The sequence below is a fragment of the Babylonia areolata genome, chromosome 21 (assembly GCF_041734735.1).
Source record: "Babylonia areolata isolate BAREFJ2019XMU chromosome 21, ASM4173473v1, whole genome shotgun sequence".
Lineage (NCBI taxonomy): Eukaryota > Metazoa > Mollusca > Gastropoda > Neogastropoda > Buccinidae > Babylonia > Babylonia areolata.
In genome coordinates, this window is record NC_134896.1 from 27,617,822 (window position 1) to 27,639,561 (window position 21,740).

At 45.3% G+C, this 21,740-nt stretch overlaps 1 protein-coding gene across 1 annotated transcript in view; it reads left to right on the forward strand.

Moving 5' to 3' along the window:
- LOC143296042 (EH domain-binding protein 1-like) overlaps positions 1-21,740 on the forward strand; it is a 121,122-nt gene that overhangs the window by 75,656 nt on the left and 23,726 nt on the right. Inside the window, exon 22 of the mRNA XM_076607788.1 lies at positions 4,742-4,815. Coding sequence (XP_076463903.1) covers positions 4,742-4,815 — 74 coding nt within the window. The remainder of the gene's footprint in view (positions 1-4,741; positions 4,816-21,740) is intronic.

A 21,740-nucleotide genomic window follows, 5' to 3' on the forward strand; every position in this document is an offset into this window, starting at 1 on the left:
GTTATATTTATATTTTTTGTATTCTCTAAACTTGGCACTTTGATCTGATATTCTGACCCAACAGCTAGAGCAGTCATTATTATCATTTTTTGTTCAAACAGGAACTTCTTTTGCTAAGCATGGAAGTTTTATTTATTTTGCAAACGTTTTGGTGCAGATAGTAAAGAAGGGAAATTAGTCTGTAATGCTAGGGGAGTTAATTTGCTTTAAACTGATCTTTCTCATCTTAAACATTACATTTTGAAATTATACTGAATACATAAAGAGATTGGATTTTTTTTTAAAGTGTATCACAAGTGAGTCTTGAAGGCCTTGCCTCCCTTGTTTTGTTTGTTTTGTTTTCTCCCGCGTGGGCTTCTGAACATGGAAGTGTGGGCGGAAAGATAGCGTTACTGGTGTGATTTTCAGCCCTGTAGATTGCATCACTAGTTTATGGTGCTTACGCAATGATGTCTTCATGTATCTTGTAATATATTGTGTATTAAACCGAGATACGGCTTTGGCTGTCGACAGTTCTGAGTGTCGGGTACACACCTCTGTCGGGATCTTGGACTCTTAAGTCAAACCGAAACCTGAATCTTTATGCTTGAACTTGATAAATATTTAAGAAATCATTGTTGCGAGCTAGGAGTCTTAGTTGTCAGCATCTCGGTTTTTCACCGAAGGCTAGCGCTCACTGGCGCGCGCACACATTTACACACACACACACACACACACACACACACACACAGCACGCACGCACGCACGCACGCACGCACACACACACACACACACACACACACACACACACACACACACACACACACACACACACACACACATATACACGCGTGCGCACACACACGCACACATGCACATACACTCACACAGACACAGGCACAGACATACACACACACGCACACACACACACACACACACACACACACACACACACACACACACACACACACACACACAGTGAAATCACTGGAGAATACATCCTTTTGACTGAACAGGAGAGGCTGACACAAGGAGAGGCGTTAAGTTAACAAGCCTGTTCAAACAAGCGCACAGATTGATGAAACCACATTGTGTTTGTTCCTGTTAAAATCCACTCGTCCACCATTGTCCGGCAGGCGGCGTGTCGCTGCTGCCAGAACTTGTTTCCTCTCACATGACAGATGTTTTCTCTTCCGGATGCTCGCTTTTCGGTTATTGTCATTTCCATTTTTTTCTTTTTGATATATGATTTAAATATTTTTGTATCCAGTCGGCGCTGTTCCTGTCTTACACCTTCTGGAAACTACGTTTCCACGCGAGTTTACAGACCTTTTTTTCGTGGATTAAATCACACTTTAAAAAAACGAAAGAAAGAAAAGAAAAAAAAAAAAAAAAGAACCCACAGACCACTGTATCTAGCTTGCTATCAGAAAACTGTATTTCCACCACCACCAACAGTTGGAGACCTTCTCTCACAGTAGTGAAGTTTGCGGGTTTTTTTTTTTTTTTTTTTTTTTTTTTTTTTTTTTCAATCCACATAGTAATGTACTGTACGTGTCTGGGCCGGTCGGGGGAGCTTGCTGCTGGAAACGCGGTGTTTTGGCCTGACCTCCCTCCCTCAAATTTGGAGATGTTCTCTGTGGGGATGAACTTTGCTCACCTCTGGCCGCTGTCTCGGCTTGGCGGGCGACTGGGCCGCGTCTTGGGCTAAGGCAGTTTATATGGCTGCAACTTAAGGCGATCTTGAAGACTAAAAGGCTAAGATCTTTACTGTAAGAAGATCTGAGCGGCTAAGTTCTTTAGCTAATAATATGTGAGAAGCGGCCAGATAGCTGGGCTAGCTAGCGTGTGCTGGAAGGTAGCGGTGGGCCTGTTGTGTGTGTGTGTGTGTGTGTTGTGTTATGTTTACTGTCGGCATTATGAAGGAGCACACAAGGCTTGTGTGGTGGGTGTAGGGGGAGGGAGGGAGGAAGAGGAAGGAGGAGGCAAATTAGAATGGCAAAATGAAGACGCAAGGAGCTAACCTGATGTCTTTAACCCCATTAGCCCTCGCCACCCGCCCCTGAACAGCGTTGACTTAAATACTCGGCCAGAGCCTAGCAAGCGGATCAGCTCTTTCGCTCCCTCAAGAGTTCCTTTTGTCTCCCCTCCCCCCTCAACCTCCTCCTACCCCACCCCGTCGTCTCTTCACTCTCTCACTCCCTCATGTCTCCTCCCATCCGCCCCTCCACCCTCCGCCTCTTGTCGCCCTCCGGTCGGAGCAAGGGTCCGGGGAGTGGGGGAGAGTAGTGGTGGTGGAAGAGAAGCTCTCTTAATACTTTAAGACTCTTTCCTGACAAAATCGGCATGGATCATATTGTTGGGAAAGAGATATGAAAGAGAGAAAGAAAAAGGTGTGTGTGTGTGTGTGTGTGTGTGTGTGTGTGTGTGTGTTTGTGCGTGTGTGTGTGTGTGTGTGTGTGTGTGTGTGTGAGAGAGAGAGAGAGAGAGAGAGACAGACAGACAGAGAGAGAGCCGTTGAAGTGAAAGTGAGACGTAAAAGAAAATCAACCACACACACACACACACACACACACACACACACACACGCACACACACACATGCACACACACACACACACACACACACACACACACACACACACACAGAGGCTTGTTTTTATGCATTGAGATAGAGATATGGGTAGGTGAAGGGTTGGTGGGTCTGAGGGGAAGGGGGCATATCCTTCCCATTCCCCAAACTTGAGAGCATAATGTATGCTTATCCCATTCTCTGAATTTGCACAGAGAGACAGACTCCGGAGGGGGGCGCACAGAGAGAGAGAGAGGTGGGGGGTTGGAGGGGGGCGGGGGATGGGGATATTTCTGCAACTCCCACGTTCACTCGTATGTGCGAGTGGGCTTTTACGTATGATTTTATGACCGTTTTGTTTTGTTTTTTTACCCTGCCATTTAGGCATACTTCGTTTTTTCGAGTGAGCATGCCTAACAAGTTATTTTTTTCCCCATAACCCACTGAACGCTGACATGGTTTACAGGATCTTTAACGTAAGTATTTGATCTTCTGCATGCGAATACACAGGAAGCGGGGTTCGGGAACTAGCATGTCTGCACATATTTTGACGTGGAAGAACGGAAAAATCTCCACCCCTTGCCCACCTGGTGCGCCGAAACTGGGGATCGAACTCAGGGAACTCGGGCGAGAATCCAGCGCTCACACCGTTCGGCCAACGCACCCGTCAGGCTCGGTTTTAAACTTGCGCGCGCTGCGTATGTTTTGTATGCACAGATTATGAACACTGTGCCGGTAGGATGGAAGCAGCGAGAAATTATTGTGCAATTGCAAATAAACTTGGTTGTAAAAAGAAAGAATGAATGAGTAAATGAAGGGAATGCACGAATGACTGAATAATTAACATAATTGAACAGTACGCCGACACATGTAAAAATTAGACACGATGTGTCATATATCATGCAGGCTGCATGTGCATGCATGTGTGCTTTGTGTGATTGGATATGATAAGCTGTTTGGGGGATGTTTGATTGTATTGCACTGGATTACAATATGTATTACTATGCATAATGTGTTGTTCTGTGTAGTATTTATTGCTCTGTATAATAATGTACCTAATTGTTGGGTTCATCGTGAAATAGCGGATGTGTGGACCTTTCGGTATCACCGTGCTTTTAATGAGCAGTATAGATAAGGTGCAAGAGATAAAAGAAACATGGAAAGAACGAGGTTGGGAAACGAGGACATGGGAGAGAGCGAGGGTGGTGGAGGAGGGTGGGTGCAATAGGGATATTTTGCCTGAGGGATGCTGTTTATGATGAATTTATTTGCAAGTCTCGATATTATGTGCGGTGTGTGTGTATGTGTGTGTTTGTATGTTTTTGGAGGGGTGGGTGTTGGGAGGGAAAAAGAAAATGCGCGCGCACGTATGTGTGTGTGTGTGTGTGTGTGTGTGTGCAGAACTCACATGAAAAGAGTGTTGTACGCCATTGCTGTGTACATGTATGTGAGAGACTTAACAGGGAGAAACAGATAGGCAGTGGAAGAGAAGATGCAAGCAGGCAGTGGGCACGACGAGTATCCCATCCTTCGAGAAGTCAGTTAGAAAGGACAGGAAGCAGATAATCAAGACAGGAAAAAAGACAGAGGACAGTGTAACCAGGCGCCAAGCTCATGGAAAAGGCGATGCGTCCTGTCTGGTTATGAGGAGGAGGAAGGCGGATAGGGAAAGAGAGGGTGAACTGTCAGGGTGTTAGGATGAGATTCGAGAGAGACGGCCACAGCGAACGGGAGGGAGGAAGATAATGTGACCAAGAAGAAACCTCAGACATTTTTGTTTAGTTATATAAATTATTATTTTTTGTCCATGTGTGTGTTGGTTGGTTGGTTGGTTGGTTTCATTCCATTCCATTCATTCATTCTGTTTGGTTTGAAGCTATATTCAGTAACGCGGTTGATATTTGACTGTGAAGACACCCGTCACATTAATCGTATGTTTGTATTTTTCTTAAACAGGACTTAACTGTTTCCTGATGTCTTGATTATTAAACACAGATGCATGTACCGTGACATGTTTTGAATAAAAACTGTATCAGCCAAGAAGCCTCATTGACAGTGTGGTATGTGCTGTGCTGTCTGTCTGTCTGTCAGGGTGGGGAGGAGAGGAATCAAGGGAAAGAGACATGGAATACAATGTAAATCAGGCCAAAGCAGTCTCACTGACGGGGTGATGTGTGGTTTGTGGTTGCAGGGAAAAAGAGGATGACTTGGAGCGGCGCTTTGAACTCCTCAACCGGGAACTCCGGGCCATGATGGCCATTGAAGGTGAGACATGTATGATGTGTTGGTCAGTGTGGGAAGGACGGTGGGAGCTTGGGGGTTCAGACAGGGGGAGGTTATCTGTGTCTCTCATGCACGCACGTTTTTTTGTTGTTGTTTTTTTGTTTTTGCTTGTGATATTTTTACTTCTTCCTGTGATTATTCTTTCTGCTCTCCCCTCCCCCCTTCTTTTGTCTCCTTCCTTTTACCCTTTTAGTGTTGTGTGTGTGTGTGTTTTGGTTTTGTTTTTTGTTAGTCCTCATTGTTTTTTGTGTGTGTGTTTTTTTGTGGTTTTTATTAATTTTTTTTTATCTATCTATTTATTCATTTGTGATTGAACCTGTTCCATGTATCCCCTGCTGTCACCCCACAACTTTTCACTGCCTTACAAATAAGGTAATTTCTATTTTTTTAATTAAAAAACAACAACAACAACAAACAAACACAAACAAACAAACAAAAAACAAAATTAACAACAAAAAACTCCCCCCAAAACCCCACTTACAATCCATCAAACGTACATCAAACTGACAAGAAGCAAACAATGGCTAAACATCTTCAACCATATGTGTGAGAACATGAATGGTTATTTATTTTCACATATGTGGTAAAGATGATTTAAAATTATGCGTCTTGAAATCATGCGCTGAGAATGACTGTCAGAATGATGAAGATGGAAACTGGGGAAAAGGTACACCAGAAACAGCAGAACTTCAGAGAAAGATCCAAACAGTGGAAAATGAGATGCTTCAGAACACTCCTTGGCATTTCTACAAGGACCACATAACAAATGAAGAAGAAAAACTATCAGACAGCACACTGGTCGGTAAGAAGACTTCTGACCACAGGATATATATATATATATATGGTATGGCCACGCGATAAGATCTGACAGGCTGCCCAAGACCATCTTTCAGAGAATAGTTCAGGTGGAAAGGAAATGAGGTAGACAGCGAAAGAGATGGTCAGACGTCACTGAGTGGACAGAGATGAGCTTTGCTGCAACTGAGGTCGTATTCCTTGACGCCAGAAATGGAGATGCATTCAGCAGTGCAGCACCCCCACAACCAAGAAAGGTTTCGGGACCAGTGACATTGACAGAATCAGCAGTTTCTCAAGAAAAGGTTCTGTCTTTTTAACTGTATGCATGCATGTATGTTCTGTATGTCTGCCTGTATGTATGTATCTCTCTTTCTCTGTTTCTCTGTCTTTGCCTCTGTCTGTCTCTCTGTCTCTGTCTGTCTCTCTCTCACTCTTTTTTTTTTTGTTTTGTTCTCTCTTCATTACTCTTCAGACCTAATCAGTCTTCACTGTTGACATTCACTCTCTTTCCCTACCCCCCCCCCCCCCTCTCTCTCTCTCTCTCTCTCTTCTCTACAGTTACAAGGTATCCAGTCTTACCTCGGTCGCATTTGCTTACCCTGTGTAAGACAAACCTCATTCATTTTATCATTGTCCGGGCCACTCATGGGGGCTTTTCTCGCTTCCCTCTGTTTGCTTTTCCGTAAGAACGGGCTTTTAATCTGCTAATAACAACACCCCTCCGCCATGAACTGAAGGAACTGTCGGGTTGTAAGAACTAAAACAGTACACGTTTGCCTGTGTCAGGGTGAGTGGTGGAGGGTAGGGAGAGGACTCGGGTGGGGGGGCGTGGGAGGGTTGCTTTTGTCAACAAGACAAAGCGTGCTGTGCAACGGAGAGTGAACGTTTTTTGGGCAATGGGCAAATGGTCGGTTGAGCATGGAACAACCCCGCGATCGTTGTTGAGAGAGAATGTTGTTTGAGGGGGATGTGGTATGGGGTTTGCCCAGAATGCCAAGAGTACCAGAGTAACCTCCCCCCCACCCCGCCCCATCTCACTTTTTTTCTCCCTGAAGGGAGAAAACTCACAATTAGTGATTTCCCAAAGCTGCTAGCAAAGGATGATGTAACAATTAGGAAGAAGCACATTGTACAAAAAAGAGGTTGGAAAGTCTTCAAGAAATAATTCTTCTTTGCACTATATATATATATATATATATATATATATATATATATATATATATATATATATATATATATATATCCAAAATGACGCAAGGGAGGCCACACAACATTTAAACACCATGACTGTCAGCTCATCTGTGATGATTCCAGCTCTGTCATCTCTATCAGGCAGATGGACTCTGACACGGGTACTTGGGTCTCACAGAAATGCAGCTGGACATGCAGTTTACCATGAATTGTATATATATAACGGCACGGCTTCATGTGAATGGTGGCATATATTTTGTTTGATTTGTCTCTGTGTGTGCATGTGTGGTGTTAATTATTTTACGGATATTATTATACACAGTATGTCTCTGTTTAGCTAGTCATATACAGGTTTAACGTCTATACCCACCTCAGGTGATATGGCCGTCTGGAAACATTTTATTTTTGTAAAATGCCATTGTTTACACACATGCCATCAAGTATATGTACAGGGAATAGCCGGAGGGGGGGTGGGGGTGGGGGGGTCAGTTCGTGGCCTTCAGTGTCCACTCACTGGTCAGCACGCTTTTTTCTGCTTCACCGGCCTGTCGCTTGGCTGGCCAAGAGTGACCAGTGTCCTCGCTTCCCTGCGGGGGACAAAGAACCGGTGTTGGCTGGCCGCCCTGTACCTCCCTATCAAAACACATTTCCCTTCATTATGTAGGCATAACACGGGACACGCTCGCTGGAAGCGTTAGAACAACAACACTCCCTCCTTCATCCTTTCCTTTCCCGATTCCTCCTACTTGCCCTCCACTTCCTCTCCTCTCCACGTTCCCCCGTTTTACCGTTAGTGCTCGTTGACCCGAAGTGTGGTGTATATATAGTCTATCTTTCTAGCTGTTGCTCAGCTGCCAGCCTGTAGAATCATGCTGTCTGTACTTGCTCTGCCTCTGTCTCTGTCTCGCTGTCCTTTCTCAGTGCCCGTCACTCTCCCTCTTTTCGAAGTCGCCATCTCCCCCCGCACCCCCCGCCCTCCCCTTCTCTGGCTCACTGGTTTTCCAGTACCTCTTTTGGGTCATAGCATATTTTCATTGGTGTTGTGTATGGGACAAGGGAATGGGTGAGTGAGGGTTGGAAATGGTGATTATGCGGGCATTGTTTCCATTTTATTCCATTCTAAATGCAGAGAAAGATATATACATATTAACGGACTCTAACTTCAGCTTGTTCTTGGTGCATTGAGAGGCTTAAACCATCAGAGCTTACTACTACAGTCTTCCCACTAAGCGGCTATAACTAATCACCTGGACATGGTGCCCAGCTCGCGTGATCCCATAAGTATATATGAACTCGGCTGGTAGACAAAAAGTCATGGAGAGGATTTGGACAGAAACCAACACCGAGGCGTGCTTAATCTTAGAGTGTGGACGAGAGGGCTTGGCTGATTTTGGCCACTGTTTTTTGGTGGTCATAGCTCTTTCATGCCTGTCAGGACTGCTCACCTGCGTAGCCTTTCTTGACAAGCACCGGTGTTTTAGTGTACAGGGATAATCCAAGTTGATTCGAACATACTTTGCTCTGCGCCGTCTCCTTGCATGTTTTACCGCGGTCTTCTTAATCAACTGCTTGGGTGAAAAACAGGATGGGATTATTTATCGAGAGAGAGCTATCAACTGAAATCTCATCATGTAGCTCAGCTTGACAGATGACAAATCCAATATCAAGTGTGTCAAGCCAGTCGCACTAGATATACGTACAAAATGAATGAAATTGAGGTTAAAACAGCAAAACTTCAAAGCTCATCTCACTGGGAACATAGTCAAAATGCAGTACAAGTCTTCGTCAAGAGAACTGACTTGGGTTGAATTCTGGTGTCCTGCACACACCAACATTTCGTGGTTACGAAGCAAGAGAACTTAATTGGTTGAATTCTGGTGTCCTGCACACACCAACAGTGTGTGGTTACGAAGCTGTTGGCTTTGGACTGTGTTGGTAAGGAATTAATTAGTCAAGTTCAGTTACTAAAATATTTTGTTTCTTGTCATGTCAAAAACCCTGATTTGTATGATGTGATTGAAGACCTAACGAATAAATTTCTGTTAATTAAAAAAAAAAGTTCGTTGTAAAGCTGTATATTCGAAATGGAAAGAGAGAGAGAATGTGGAACGCAAGAAATGACACGATGGTTTTATTTGATGATTTGATGTGTTTTATAATTGTTCATGAAAAAGGTTCTTATAAAATAAGATAAAAAGAAGAGGGCGAGAGTAAGACAGGAACATAATGGAACAAAACACAACTGCAAGACAAGAAGGAATTGATATGACTTCTCGGGACCATCGAACAGAGGTTTCGAGTCACAGGTAGACCTTCCTGAACACCTGTTCGCCGACCGGTCCATGGGCCGACTTGACCATGACACTGGTCGAGAAGGCCTCGTTGCTTTATCCCCCGTCTTCAGTTCAAGGTCTCAAAACACCTGGAATGAAAAAATAAAACAAGCTCTGCAAGCTCCCCCTCCTTTCCTTCCCCCTCCTCCACTTCTGTGGCGTAACCCAATGGGGTTTCCCCCCCTTATAGTTACCGAGAACCAACGCTGCAGCACTGGCATAGGTATCGGTATCACCCCCACTCCCCATTACCATCCACAGGTGTGAGACACCGCTGTGTCAAAACTCGGTAGCTCCCTTGTCAAAAAGCGCAGGAACAAAAAAATAAACTCAGGGGTTTGTGTGGAAGCTGGTGTCCTTTGCTTGTGTCAAAGCCGAGGGGAGGAGAGCGGTCTAGAGAAGGGGAAGTGCGCCTGTTAGTTTGGGTGTCAGCCTTTCTCAAGTGGACTTGGGGACAAGGCCAAAACGAAAGAGAACAGGTGGCCAGGTCTATGTGACATTGGGGTGATGGGAGATGGTGGTGGGAGGTACTAAAGGAACCCGTAGTTAACATGGTGGCACTGTATGTTCCTGGGAATGTTGGGAAAGCAGGAACATCATTAATGGGGATGTTGTGGGTACGGTTTCAAATATGGAGGGGATAAGTCAATTCTACAGTGTTCCCATACTGGGAAGACGTGGAGAAGTGCTGTCCATTCTGACAAATGAATCTCCAGGAAAGAGTGAATTTTCAAAAAGAATATCAACTTTTACATAATTGTATGTGTGTGTGTGTGTGTCTGTGTGTGTGTGAACAAATCAAAAAGAGATTTTCCCTGGGGCTCTACCGGAGACCCTGATCCCACCTATGTCCATGTGAATAGGTGAAATTTTAATTCCTATTGTGCCCTATTTTGGGGGTATTTCCCACACGACGTCCGTAGACCCCATCCAAGGGGCAGAACTCCTCTGTGCTATTAATTTGAGGCAGGCCCGCTGTCCACTGGCCGTGCCCAGAGTGGCCAGCTGGTCAGCGGAATGGAATAAGTACTTAGAGTGTGGTCAGTTCATTACCTACCCCGTTAGCCCCACCCCACCCTGATTACAGGCCTCTTGTCCACCCGCCTTTTTCAGGGTGGCCGGTCCTCCCCCCCCCCCCCATCCCCCACATCCCCCTTTTTCCACCCAACAGGCCCTCGACCGTTATGCAACGTTTGTCAAGTGGAAAACTAAACAGGTCTGGGCCGTGGCATGGTCAAGAGGACTTCTTTTTCTGTTGGGCAGGGGTGAAAGGGGGAGGAGGTGGGGGGGTGGGGTGGGGGGCTACCGGGGGTACCTGTGTGCAAGAGCCTAAAAAGCCAGCGGTCGGTGCCATGGGTCCATTAGGGTCCGTGTAACGAAGAACGACCGAGGAAGCACTTGCCGTGTCATACCTAACGACAAATTTACTCGGGGTGGACCCAGCCCCAAGTGGGGGGCGGGGAGAGGATGGGGGGGAGGGGGGGGATTCGGTGGGGCTGACCCTTTACTTGCAGTTCTTCCCCCCTTCGCCCTTACCCGTGTCATTAAATTAGCCTTTCATATGTGTTTTCTCCACGTCCACATTAAAGCGTAGGAAGTTGGACACGGGCCGATGTGTTTGCCACGAAGTCGCGATCGCGTCCGCTGGTAGGGCCGTTGTTTGCATTGTTGTGCTCTTGTTGTATTGTAAACCGTAGAACTGTGTCAGTCACTCAGTTTGACGCGGACGTGTGAAGTGATGTAATGTATATGATTAATTTTGGGGGCTTGAGTCGCTGCAAAGGGATGGGAAGTGTGGGAAGGAAGTGCTGTTGAAAACAAACATGAACGAACTTTGACGTGAGTAGAAAGAAAACGTCTACCACCAACGCCATACTCAACCGCTGTTGCTGCTTCTACTGCTGCTTATACTGCTAACTGCTATTGCCGATACTAGCATTGCAGCAGCTGCTGCTGTGTCTGCTAATTTAGTTTTCTTTTTCCACCCCCTCATTCAGCTTCGACTCTACCTTGTAGCAGTATATGTCAGTAGTAGTGGCAGTGGCAATAGAAGTAGAGACAACTGTGTAATAGTAATGATGATGACAGTAATAATAATGACAGTAATTTGCTTTATATTGCGCTATGGTACAAGCATAATCAAACTCCAAGACAGATCCAGTCACTTAAAATGAATCGAGTAAGCACACACGATGAAGCAGAAACATAAAACGGTACAAATGGCACACTCATTATAAAAGCACAATGAGCAAAACACAAGGTAACATACTCTCATTACTACAACACTTACACTCCACATACACAAGGCCGGTCCATATTAAGCAGCTAAGATAAGGGAGCACAGCTATAATAGTCATACATAGGGTATAAAATGGTGAAATATTTTTTTTGTAGGACACAAGAAGTAAAATGGCTAAAAATCGGCAAGCATTCTACCATTCGAATGACACCACCACCACCCATCCTCCTTGACCCATTTTCTCCAGTTGCCTATCACACACACTCACATTGCCAGAAACCTTGAACAACTGCATTACTTGAGTAATGACAGGCGCTTTTCTTTCAAGAGTGAAGTCTTAAGGTTTGCATTGAAGGTAGATAAATGAGTTGTCTGTCTGAAAAAATACGCCGAGTTCCAAGTTGTTCGACCGAAGACGGAGAATGATCTCTTTCCACGGGAGTAGGAGGCAGTTGTACAGTAATCAACAGCAAGCACTCTTTAAAAAAAAATCCAGTCAAGGACACACCACAAGCCGAATACAAGACAACTACAAGCTGACAGTTTTATGTCAAACACACAGTTGGCTGAGCACCATTTCGTGAACGTACCCCCACCCCTCTGCTCGTGAACATACCCCCACCCCTCTGCTCGTGAACGTACCCCCACCTCTCTGCTCGACCTCTCTCGCTGCAGCCGTCCTTCCCTCCCCTTCATCCTCTCATATATCTTTATAGCCAGACCGTTTTTAAGTGCTTTCCTTCTTCCCTTTCTTTCTTTCCAAGTTCTTAAGCGTCAGTTAAATGATAGTGCTAAATGAGAGCATTGTCAGTTGGGATTGGCTGTCAATTATCGACTTAGCTCTTGATTGTAAATTGGTCCGGTGTCTCAATCTGACTTACACCCATCATAAATTATGCATCTGAAAGCTCGGACGTAGGGGCGAAAATCGTGGTTGCTTCTCGTTCTGTTTATGACTATTGTTTATGGGGATTTACTGGAGAAAGTATTAGCACTTTCTCTGTCTCCATTTCGCTGTGTTTCTCCCTCATTTTTATCGTTAATATAAGTATTTGTCACCGGTGAATAGTAGACTGTTGTTCGTTATCTTTATCTGAGGGCCACTTGGAGGGGGCGCGGGGGTGTGGGGTGGGGTGACTTAAACGAGAGAGAGAGAATCTGGCGAAAAACTGACTGTCCACACTCTCTGCGAGCACCTCCCATCTGTCGAGACTGTACCGGTACTGTAGGACTACTACATAGGGACCCACCACAGATGCTCTCGCAGCCATCTTGCCAGCGCACAAGACCTATCCGCTTTCACCGAACGGCACCTGTGTTCCCCTATAATTTGCCGTTCGGGGACAGGTGAGGAGGACATCCCTGCCCCCCTACCCCTCTCCTTAAACTGTCACCATTGTCACAGTAGCACGCGCCGCTTCCCACTTCTCCTTCTCCAGCACAGACAGTCTGTAACGGCACTTGAACGCTGCACAACACGGACACCTTGTCCTCGTCTCTCTTTTGCCATATGCTACTGTTAACGGAAGGTCAGCTTTGAACGTGACGATGATGATGATGAGAGAGAGAGAGAGAGAGTGGTGGGGGTGGGGGTCCGGGGGAGAAGGATGAGTGGAAGGGGGTTGAGGGTGATAGAGATAGATAGAGTTTGGTGTGTGTGTGTGTGTGTGTGTGTGTGATCAATTTATAGGGCTTGGTCCCTTATATGTGTAATAGACACAAAAAGAGAAAGGGACATACATGCAGAGAGAGAGATAGAGAGGGAGAGAGAGGGAGAGTCCAGTTGACGATGACATCAAAAACATATCACCAAAACAACAAAAATACGACCACTATCACTATTACTATATGATGATGTTCATTATTATAATTTTAGTAGTAGGTAGGAAATGGGGGTGGGTGGGGGGGGGGGGGGTCTGTTGGATTCGTGCAGTGGCGGTGCATCCCGGGAAGCACTGTGAAGAAGGGAGGGGAGTCGGCGTGTGTCTGAGCCATATGGTCCCTCTTTGCCTTCAGGCGGGAGAGGGTGTGGGGGAGGGGAGCTTGAGGGTTGGGGGGATAAGATTTGGAAGCGGGGGCTGAGGTGGGTAGGGCGTTAGTGGGAAGGGGAAGATGGGAGAGAGAGGGGGTGGTCGAGAGAGAAAAGATGGGGATGGGGGGCAGTGGAAGTGTTGAAAGATTGGGGAGAGAGAGAGAGGGGGGGACAAAAGGCAAAGCAATGCATTAAAGTATGCATCATGATTATCCACATAAATTGATGGCAGTACCGAGTTCTTGCATTAACTCACTCAGTACGGCCAGTCCTCTCTTCTCCTCTACACAGGCCCTTCGGATGTCCAGTGGGTGTCTGAATGACCCAACCTTTAGCTTCCGTCGTCAGAATTATGGTATTCTTTGTCAACATTCACGTCTTCAGTATAAGAGCCTTCCGCTTGCAATATTTTGATGATGGTAATTGGGGTGAAACACTGTTAACGTCGTCTCTTTCGCCGTTCGTATGTAAAGAGTTAAACAGCGCTACATGTAGACCGAGAGGTAATATTACCTCTTAGGACCTGTTTTCATTCAATTGGTCTTTGTGTCCTCATTCCATAACCCCCCCCCCCTCCCTTCACACACACAGAGGCATGCACACACATAGGATCTCATTTTGGAGGTTAAGTTTTGGTCTCTGATCAACGTGGTTTTTGCAGAATGCTTTCCTAATTGATCAACGTAGCTTTTGCAGAACGCTTTCCTAATTGTCTGTTTATTTATATATATCAATCTCTCTATGTGTCTATTTACAGCTGTCTGTTTTCGACCAAACGGGTATTTTGCGATTGTTTGACATGAACAGTCACGAAAGTAAATATCTTCCTTCTCTTTCTTTCGCATCCTTTCCCCGCATCTTCTTTCTGGTTGAAAGGTGAAACGACAACAATCAGTGTAGCCAACTGATGCTGCCTGGTAGTTCCTTAGCACATTCTTTTTTTCTTTTCTTTTTTTCCCCCTACAGTCCATGGAATCATACCTGTTCTATATCCCCAGCGCAGTCCCTCTGACGGCCTCTTCTCCTCCTTGTCTTTCAGCCTTGTCTGTTGTACAGCCAGCAAGCATCTCCTGCTTGACCTTCTTTCAGAGAGCGAGGATGGAGGCAGGCGGGCAGGGAATGAAGCAGATAAAGAACAAGAGCGAAAGGAAGGGAGGAAAGCAGAGAAAGAAAGGCAGAGTAAGGAGGGGTGGGGGAGGGACGGGGAGAGAGAGAGAGAGAGGGAGAGTCTGAAAGAGACAGAGAGTGAGTTGGAGGACCTCACCTCATTCTGTTGGTCGCGTGGCCACTGATGAGCAGGCCCTAATCCCGGCCTGTCTGGCACCCTGACAATGAGGTCTGGCGGTTTGGCGCCGTGTAAACGTTTCCTGGGTGTGAAAGAGAAAAAGAAAGGAAAAGAAGAAAAAACTAATCAGGCCCTCGGCTTTCCCATTGGGGTGGGGGTGGTCGGCGGTGGGCCGCTGCAACCATCTAATTAACTGAACAAACGGGCAGCGACTCCGATGGTGATTGCCTTGCCTTGCCTTGCCTGCCTTCTTTGGGTGTGGCTGTGGTGGCTTGCTGCTCTCGCCTTTTCCGAGGTGTCGTCGTTTGTCCTCGCCGTTCTTCACTTGTCTTGTTCTGTTTGTTGTTCCGTCTGCAGGGGAAGAAGGTGGATGAGGGGTTGGGAAGAAAAAGACACTTCATGGCAGGAACACGTGTGCTGTGTAGAAGTGTGTGTGTGTGTGTGTGTGTGTGTGTGTGTGTGTGTGTGATTGAGAGAGAGAGAGAGAGAGAGAGAGAGAGAGAGAGATAAAAATGCTACCTATCCTATAATATAGTCTACTTGCCAAGTAACACTTGCCAGTTGACTCTGAACGTGAAATTATCTTCTTTGATCAAGAAGTATGGTATTCCCTGTTATATATCGTTTAACTCTCACAGCAGATTGCAACTTTTAAGTTCTTCCTGTCTCCACTCTGACATTCTTGAGCAGAAACTGGGTGTCCGATAAGGCACCATTCTGCTTCATGCGCTAGCATTATGATCCGTTCTTACGTTTGTGAGTCTTCACTGTTTGTCGATGGTCATTACTTCTGTGCGACTGACTTAAAAAAAAAAGAAAGGTTTAGGTTTCAAATCTGCATTGATTAGATCGAAGTATGAGTTACTGAGCTGAGGAAAAAATACTTAAGATTTCCTTCCAGTAAAACGTAGTATAGCCAACTTTACAGTTTCTTCTTATGTCAGAAGATCTGATTTCTAAAGTCCGCCATCCAAGTCATGGCTGAGGTCACCATTTCAAGATTGACATTTTGATTCAAAACAAAACAAAACAACCCCCAAAAAAATTCCAGTCAAATTAAAATAAAACTCAGCCTGCGCAAGACAAGATTTGCCAAGTCGTGAAAGTAGACAATAGAGTAACGAGACGTAGCTTGAGACGAACAGAACTGACTAACTTTTTGCATTGCATGGTGGCTGCTGTTCCCGCCCTCACACAACCCGGAAAACCAACAGGCGTGACCACGGAAGGAACAGGGGCAAAGTGGAAGATGGCGTGCACGTGGATATCTGTTATGCAAATGGCCCGAGGGTGGCAGCTATGTGTGTGTGTGTGTGTGTGTGTGTGTGCGTGCGTGCGTGCGCGCGCGCGCACGCACACAAGAACCAAGAAAACAGAACTAGGTTGTGGCCGCGGCCTGCACGCCTCATCGTTTGCAGCACAAATTAATGACCGCCCATCTGTGCCACTTGCATTTTCCATGTTCATGGAAGCGTGGATTGATGGTGATTCGACACCTCTGGGGAAAACCACGTGGTGTGAGTTAATCAGGAGACCACAGGTAAGAGGAGATAGCGAGAGAAGGTGGGAGGTAAGGGGGGAGGGAAGAGGGGGGGGAGAGCATTAGTCATAATATTTCAGTAGTTATTGGTTAAAGCCCGTCCACCACGAGGGCCAAACCAGGGCTGTAAACTCAAGACAAGAAATGCATAAAACTGGAAACCTTCATACCATCACCAATTCGCCAACAACGGCCTAACTTTGATTTGCCATGAAATCTCCCCCATGTCGGTAACATGCCTGAGACCTGAAACATTCAGCATTCAGTCAATGAGACATTCAGCTGCACCTCTTCATTATCATATATCAGCTAGCTTTGATGAAGGCATCAATCATCCCACTTGATTTATTTTCGTTAGATTAAAAAAATGGAGTGAGAAAAGGGGAAAAAATGTGAAAACACGTTTCAAACACAGATGTTAAAAGGCCATGATAACAAACGACACTAAATACAGAATGGGTAACTGGTGCCCTAAACAATGTTAACATAATTTGAAGGTATCGGAGAGCAGTCAAGAAGCCATCTCAGCAGTTGCAAAGGGAGTGTTCGTGAGGAAATAATGGTGAATGGATCAAGGCAAAAAGGAAAGGGAAAAGGGTGAATACTTTTAAATTTTATTAAAAATATTATATATATATATATATATATATATATATATATATATATATATGTGTGTGTGTGTGTGTGTGAGTGTGTGTGTGTGTGTGTGTGTGTGTGTATAATAATAATATAGATTGAAAGATGTCCCTCGGCATCCACACTAGGGTTAGCAGAATAAAGTGGTAGAGGTAGAAGATAAAGAAAAGCAGCAGGAGTACAGGAGCAAGAAAAGGTTACAGGAGAACCAGAAGAAGGAAAACAACTGAAAGAATAACAAAAGGAAAACAAGAGAGGCAAGGCCTTCAAGACTCACTTGTGATAAATTAAGTCCCCTTGCATTAATTACAGAGTAATTTCCCTTTTTTTACTATCTGCACCAAAACGTTTGCAAAATAAATAAAAAATCCATGCTTAGCAAAAGAAGTTCCCGTTTGAACAAAAAATGATAATAATGACTGCTCTTGTTGTTGGGTCAGAATATGAGATCAAAGTGCCAAGTTTAGAGAATACAAAAAATATAAATATAACAGTAAATGCAGTTTGCATATAATTAGGCTTCTTTAAAAAAAAAAAAATTGTGCCCATCCCAGAGGTGCAATATTGTTTTAAACAAGATGACTGGAAAGAACTGAATTTTTCCTATTTTTATGCCTAATTTGGTGTCAACTGACAAAGTATTTGCAGAGAAAATGTCAATGTTAAAGTTTACCACAGACACAGACACACGGACACACACACACACACACACACACACACACACACACAGAGACAACCGAACACCGGGTTAAAACATAGACTCACTTTGTTTACACAAGTGAGTTAATAAGAATTTTAAAGGAAATTTAAAGCAGCGCGTGATTTTTAGGTCACGTTGTCCCCAGCTTGATTTCTGTGTCAACAACAGTAGTAGGATGCTGGCAAAAACAGTGGTGTGTGTGTGTGTGTGTGTGTGCGTGCGTGTATGCTTGTGTGCACACGCGCGCACACTCTCTTACTTGCGTTCGCTCGTTCCTGAAAAAAACACAAAAAAGCTTGCCTTGAAGTGTTCCCCCACACCCACACCCACACCCCAAAATCCCACAAGACTGAAAATGAAATTCTTGTACAAACTCCCGTTCTCTTTCCCTTCCCGTTGAGGAGGTCGCGAAGTTGTCAGGCCCTTATGGAAGACGTCCTCAGTCCCGCCGTTCTAGGACAAACATTTGGCCTCAACCGTTGGACAGGCACGAGCTTCAGAAGAAAAGGGGGGCATCCGTGGTCCCGTGGTCCCAACGTTTAGCGGTGAGGACGTGGGGAAGCTATTGGGTACACACTCCACAGGCTGGGGCCTTTTGTGGTTGCGTGGCCCGCGCCATATGTCAGGTTTGCTGCCTTGCCCAGTCAGTGATCCATTCCTTCCCCTCTCCTCCTCCCGTCCGCGACTTTTTGTCGGTTTTGCTGTCGTCAGTTTCGCGCCCCCTTCCTTGTTTGTATGTGCGTTGCCTTTGTGTCTCTGTCCGCTGTTGTTGGGTTTCTCTCCTATCTCCGTGGGAGAATTGTTGTGACGTGTACTGTTATGGAGTACTGCATTGCGTTGAGTTTTGTTTTAATGGTTACAATACGGGTGTATTTCTTACTGTAAAAAAATCGGACTGCTTCTCCCGGATGAAATCGCCACACTGCAGCACAACTTCACCCCCCCCCTCCCCCACCCCGGTCGTGCAGTGCAATTGCTTCTCTGTCTGAGTGAGGCATTCTGCTGTCGGTTCTTTTACGTGCATTGGCTCTCGATTTATCGTTTCATCAGACAGGCCAGCACCCAAAACGAAAAACGCTTTGATAATATAAAGTCTCTTAGAAGGGAGGGTATCTAGAGAGGAAAAAATCCCAGTCTATGGAAGAAGAAAACAGGGCTTTGAGCTGAAGACAAGGGAAGGCTGCCAAATTCTGCTACAGAATTTATATATTTGTTAATATTACCTTCTTATACATGGGTCAGAATTTAATGATTGAAACCCCACAATCTGAATTGTTGCTGCCCTTGCAGTGTTTGGGAGAATGCAGCAAGATGTACCTGATTGATGTCGTGACCTTCGGACTTCACAAAGCAATAGAGCGTCATCTGTCATGATCAGGTCATCGTTGCTTGGGGGATTGGTCATTTAACCATTGCGCAATGCGCTGATCGCAATAGATGGTTCACTGTCGATCACTTTCAGTTCCTTGGATAACTCAGTAATCCTTCAGACTTTGCCCTTTGCAATGGTGTGGGATTATTTTAAAATACACGGAGAGAGTGCATTTATCTTGAGCGAGCGCGCGCGTGTGTGTGTGTGTGCGCGCGTACGTGCGTGCTTGCGTGTTAATGCACCATTTAGATAGGGATTTAACGTCGACACCCACCTCAGGAGATATGGTCGACGTGGGAAGTGTGCCATACTCCCCAGTCCAGGCAAATTATGCAGGTATGTGTTTCGTCTTAGCGTGCATGTGTTGATTGTGGGAGCTCTCTCTCTCTCTCTCTCTCTCTCTCTCTCTCTCTCTGTGTTTGTGTTGTGTGTGTGAGGGGGAGGGGGAGGGAGTACTTGCAGTTGTTTTGAAATATTCGATTGTATTATATGTTTCTTTTTGTGCCATTTTACGTCAGAGTTTTAAACAAACCAAGGGAATACTCTCACGGTCTGACCAACGCGTAGGTTGTTGGTGTTTTTTTGCCTGTTTTTTTGTGGGTTTTTTTTTTCAGCATCTGCTTCTCTTTGTTTAAAAAGCAGACGCCAACCTACACTCTTTGACATCTTGAAACAAACTTTGTCTTCGTCCAGTTCTTCACCCCATACGCCCCCCACACCCACATCTCCCCAACAACTGTGGGCCACTGGAGCCCATCGCAGTGACACGTGTCTTTTTCTCACACTGTATACGTTTTCAAAGTTTGAATGGAAGTGGGGTGATGGAACTTGGCACTTTATGGAGGTGTATGTTAGGGGTAGGGGAAGGGGGTTGGGTGTTGGTGTCCCTCGTGCCTCACGTGACCGACAGTGGGCCGTGCCAGTGGTCCCAGAAGGTCAGCCATGTTGCTACAAACTCCAGGCAGGAAAGCTGATACAACCGGCTTCTGTCGACCCCCACCCCCTCCACTTCCCACACGACTCCCCCCCCCCCCCCCCCCCCCCCGCCCCCCTTGCTTTCTCCATCTCTTATCCTGGCTTTGCTTTGTCCTGGGGGGGTTGTTCCCCTGGGACGAGGGTACAGGGAGGAGTGGAGGGGATGACAACTTCATCATGGTGCACGCTTCAGGGATGTGCCTTGAGCGAGGGGTATGGCCGAAAGGGGAGAGGGGGTGGGGGATGGGGTCACTGGTCAAGCTGTTCCAGGCGTGGTCATCTGGGTCACAAGACGAGAGCGGCAATATGCCTCTTAATGCAAAAGTGAATAAAGTAACAGATGAAACAGTGTCTGATTAAAAGCAGATAGGTGAACAAATGAATAACTGTGTTGTAAAAATCAAATTCAGTACTCAGTTTGTTTTAATAATGCGGCATTTCTATTTTGTTCGTGCCAGGCCAAACACTCTCCCCTGATTATTTTATTTCATTCTTTGTTTAGTTTTTCGTTGTGATTGTTTCTTTTCCTAACGACTATGTTTACGGATACCGCACGCGTACCACCTTTGTACCCAAAAGTGAACTCTGTCTCATTTGGTGAGGACTAAGAAAAATGAAGAAAACAAAGGAAATATACCTTGTGAAACTCCGGATATCTCTCCCTCCCTCCCTGGCCCCACCCCCACCCCTCCTCTCATTCTCTCTCATAGAGTTATGGACGGGCATGTTATACCTGTCTGTGGTTTTTGGTCATTGATAGTATTGCCCCTCTTCAAAGGGGCTATATGGCCTAAAAAAATGAATAGATATGTCTGTCTGCCTGTCTGTCTGCCTGTCTCTGTCTGTCTGTCTGTCTGTCTGTCTCTCTCTCTCTCTCTCTCTCTCTCTCTCTCTCTCTCTCTCTGACCAGCCTTAGGGGAAAAAAGCAAAACAAAAAAATCCGAGCCAGGTTAAACATTCTCACTACCATTAGTACCAAACAACTGGAATTCAACAAAGCGTTGTTGATGTACACACAATATCTAAAGACCCTGCTTACCCGATCCTTGTTATGGCCCTAATATGTACATTTTACCACTGTGTGTGTGTGTGTGTGTGTGTGTGTGTGTGTGTGTGTGTTTTGTGTATATTATCTATCTATGTATCGACCTATTTTTCTATCTGTCTGTCTGTCTCTCGATATATATATATATATATATATATATATATATATATATATATATATATATAATATAATATAATATATAATTCCAATCTGACCTGCCTTGATTTATTCAGTGCTAAATTGTGTGTTTGTGTGTGTGTGTTTGAGAGAGTGTGAGAGAGAGAGCAAGCATATTTTCCGTTCTATCCTGTTTTGCTTTTGTTAATTACAAAATTATTTACATCAAAATCATTCCATTTTTGTCCAGTCATGACAGTGACAACAGTAGTTGTACCAGTAAGTTTGTTAGTGGTGGTAATTGTAGTCGCCATTAATTTTGTCATACGTTGTAATGACAGACTGCAGTTGCATGTGAATACTTGTTACCTTACGGGTCTTGTTAATTTTCTTGCATCGTTCTTATCATGAACGCTGTCGTTTCTGTCACCATTAGTGTCACTCACATTTCCCTTTCTGCGTTGAGAGACAGAGAGATCGAACGTACGAACGAACGAAAGAACGAACAAAACACGCGGTGAAGGAACGACGAACAGCTTTAGGGAATCTGGGGATTCTTGGAAAGGGGCTGGGTGAAGCTCAGGGGGCGAGGGAGGGGAAGACAAAGCAGGAATGTTGTCAACGACCAGGTAGGACGGAAAAGG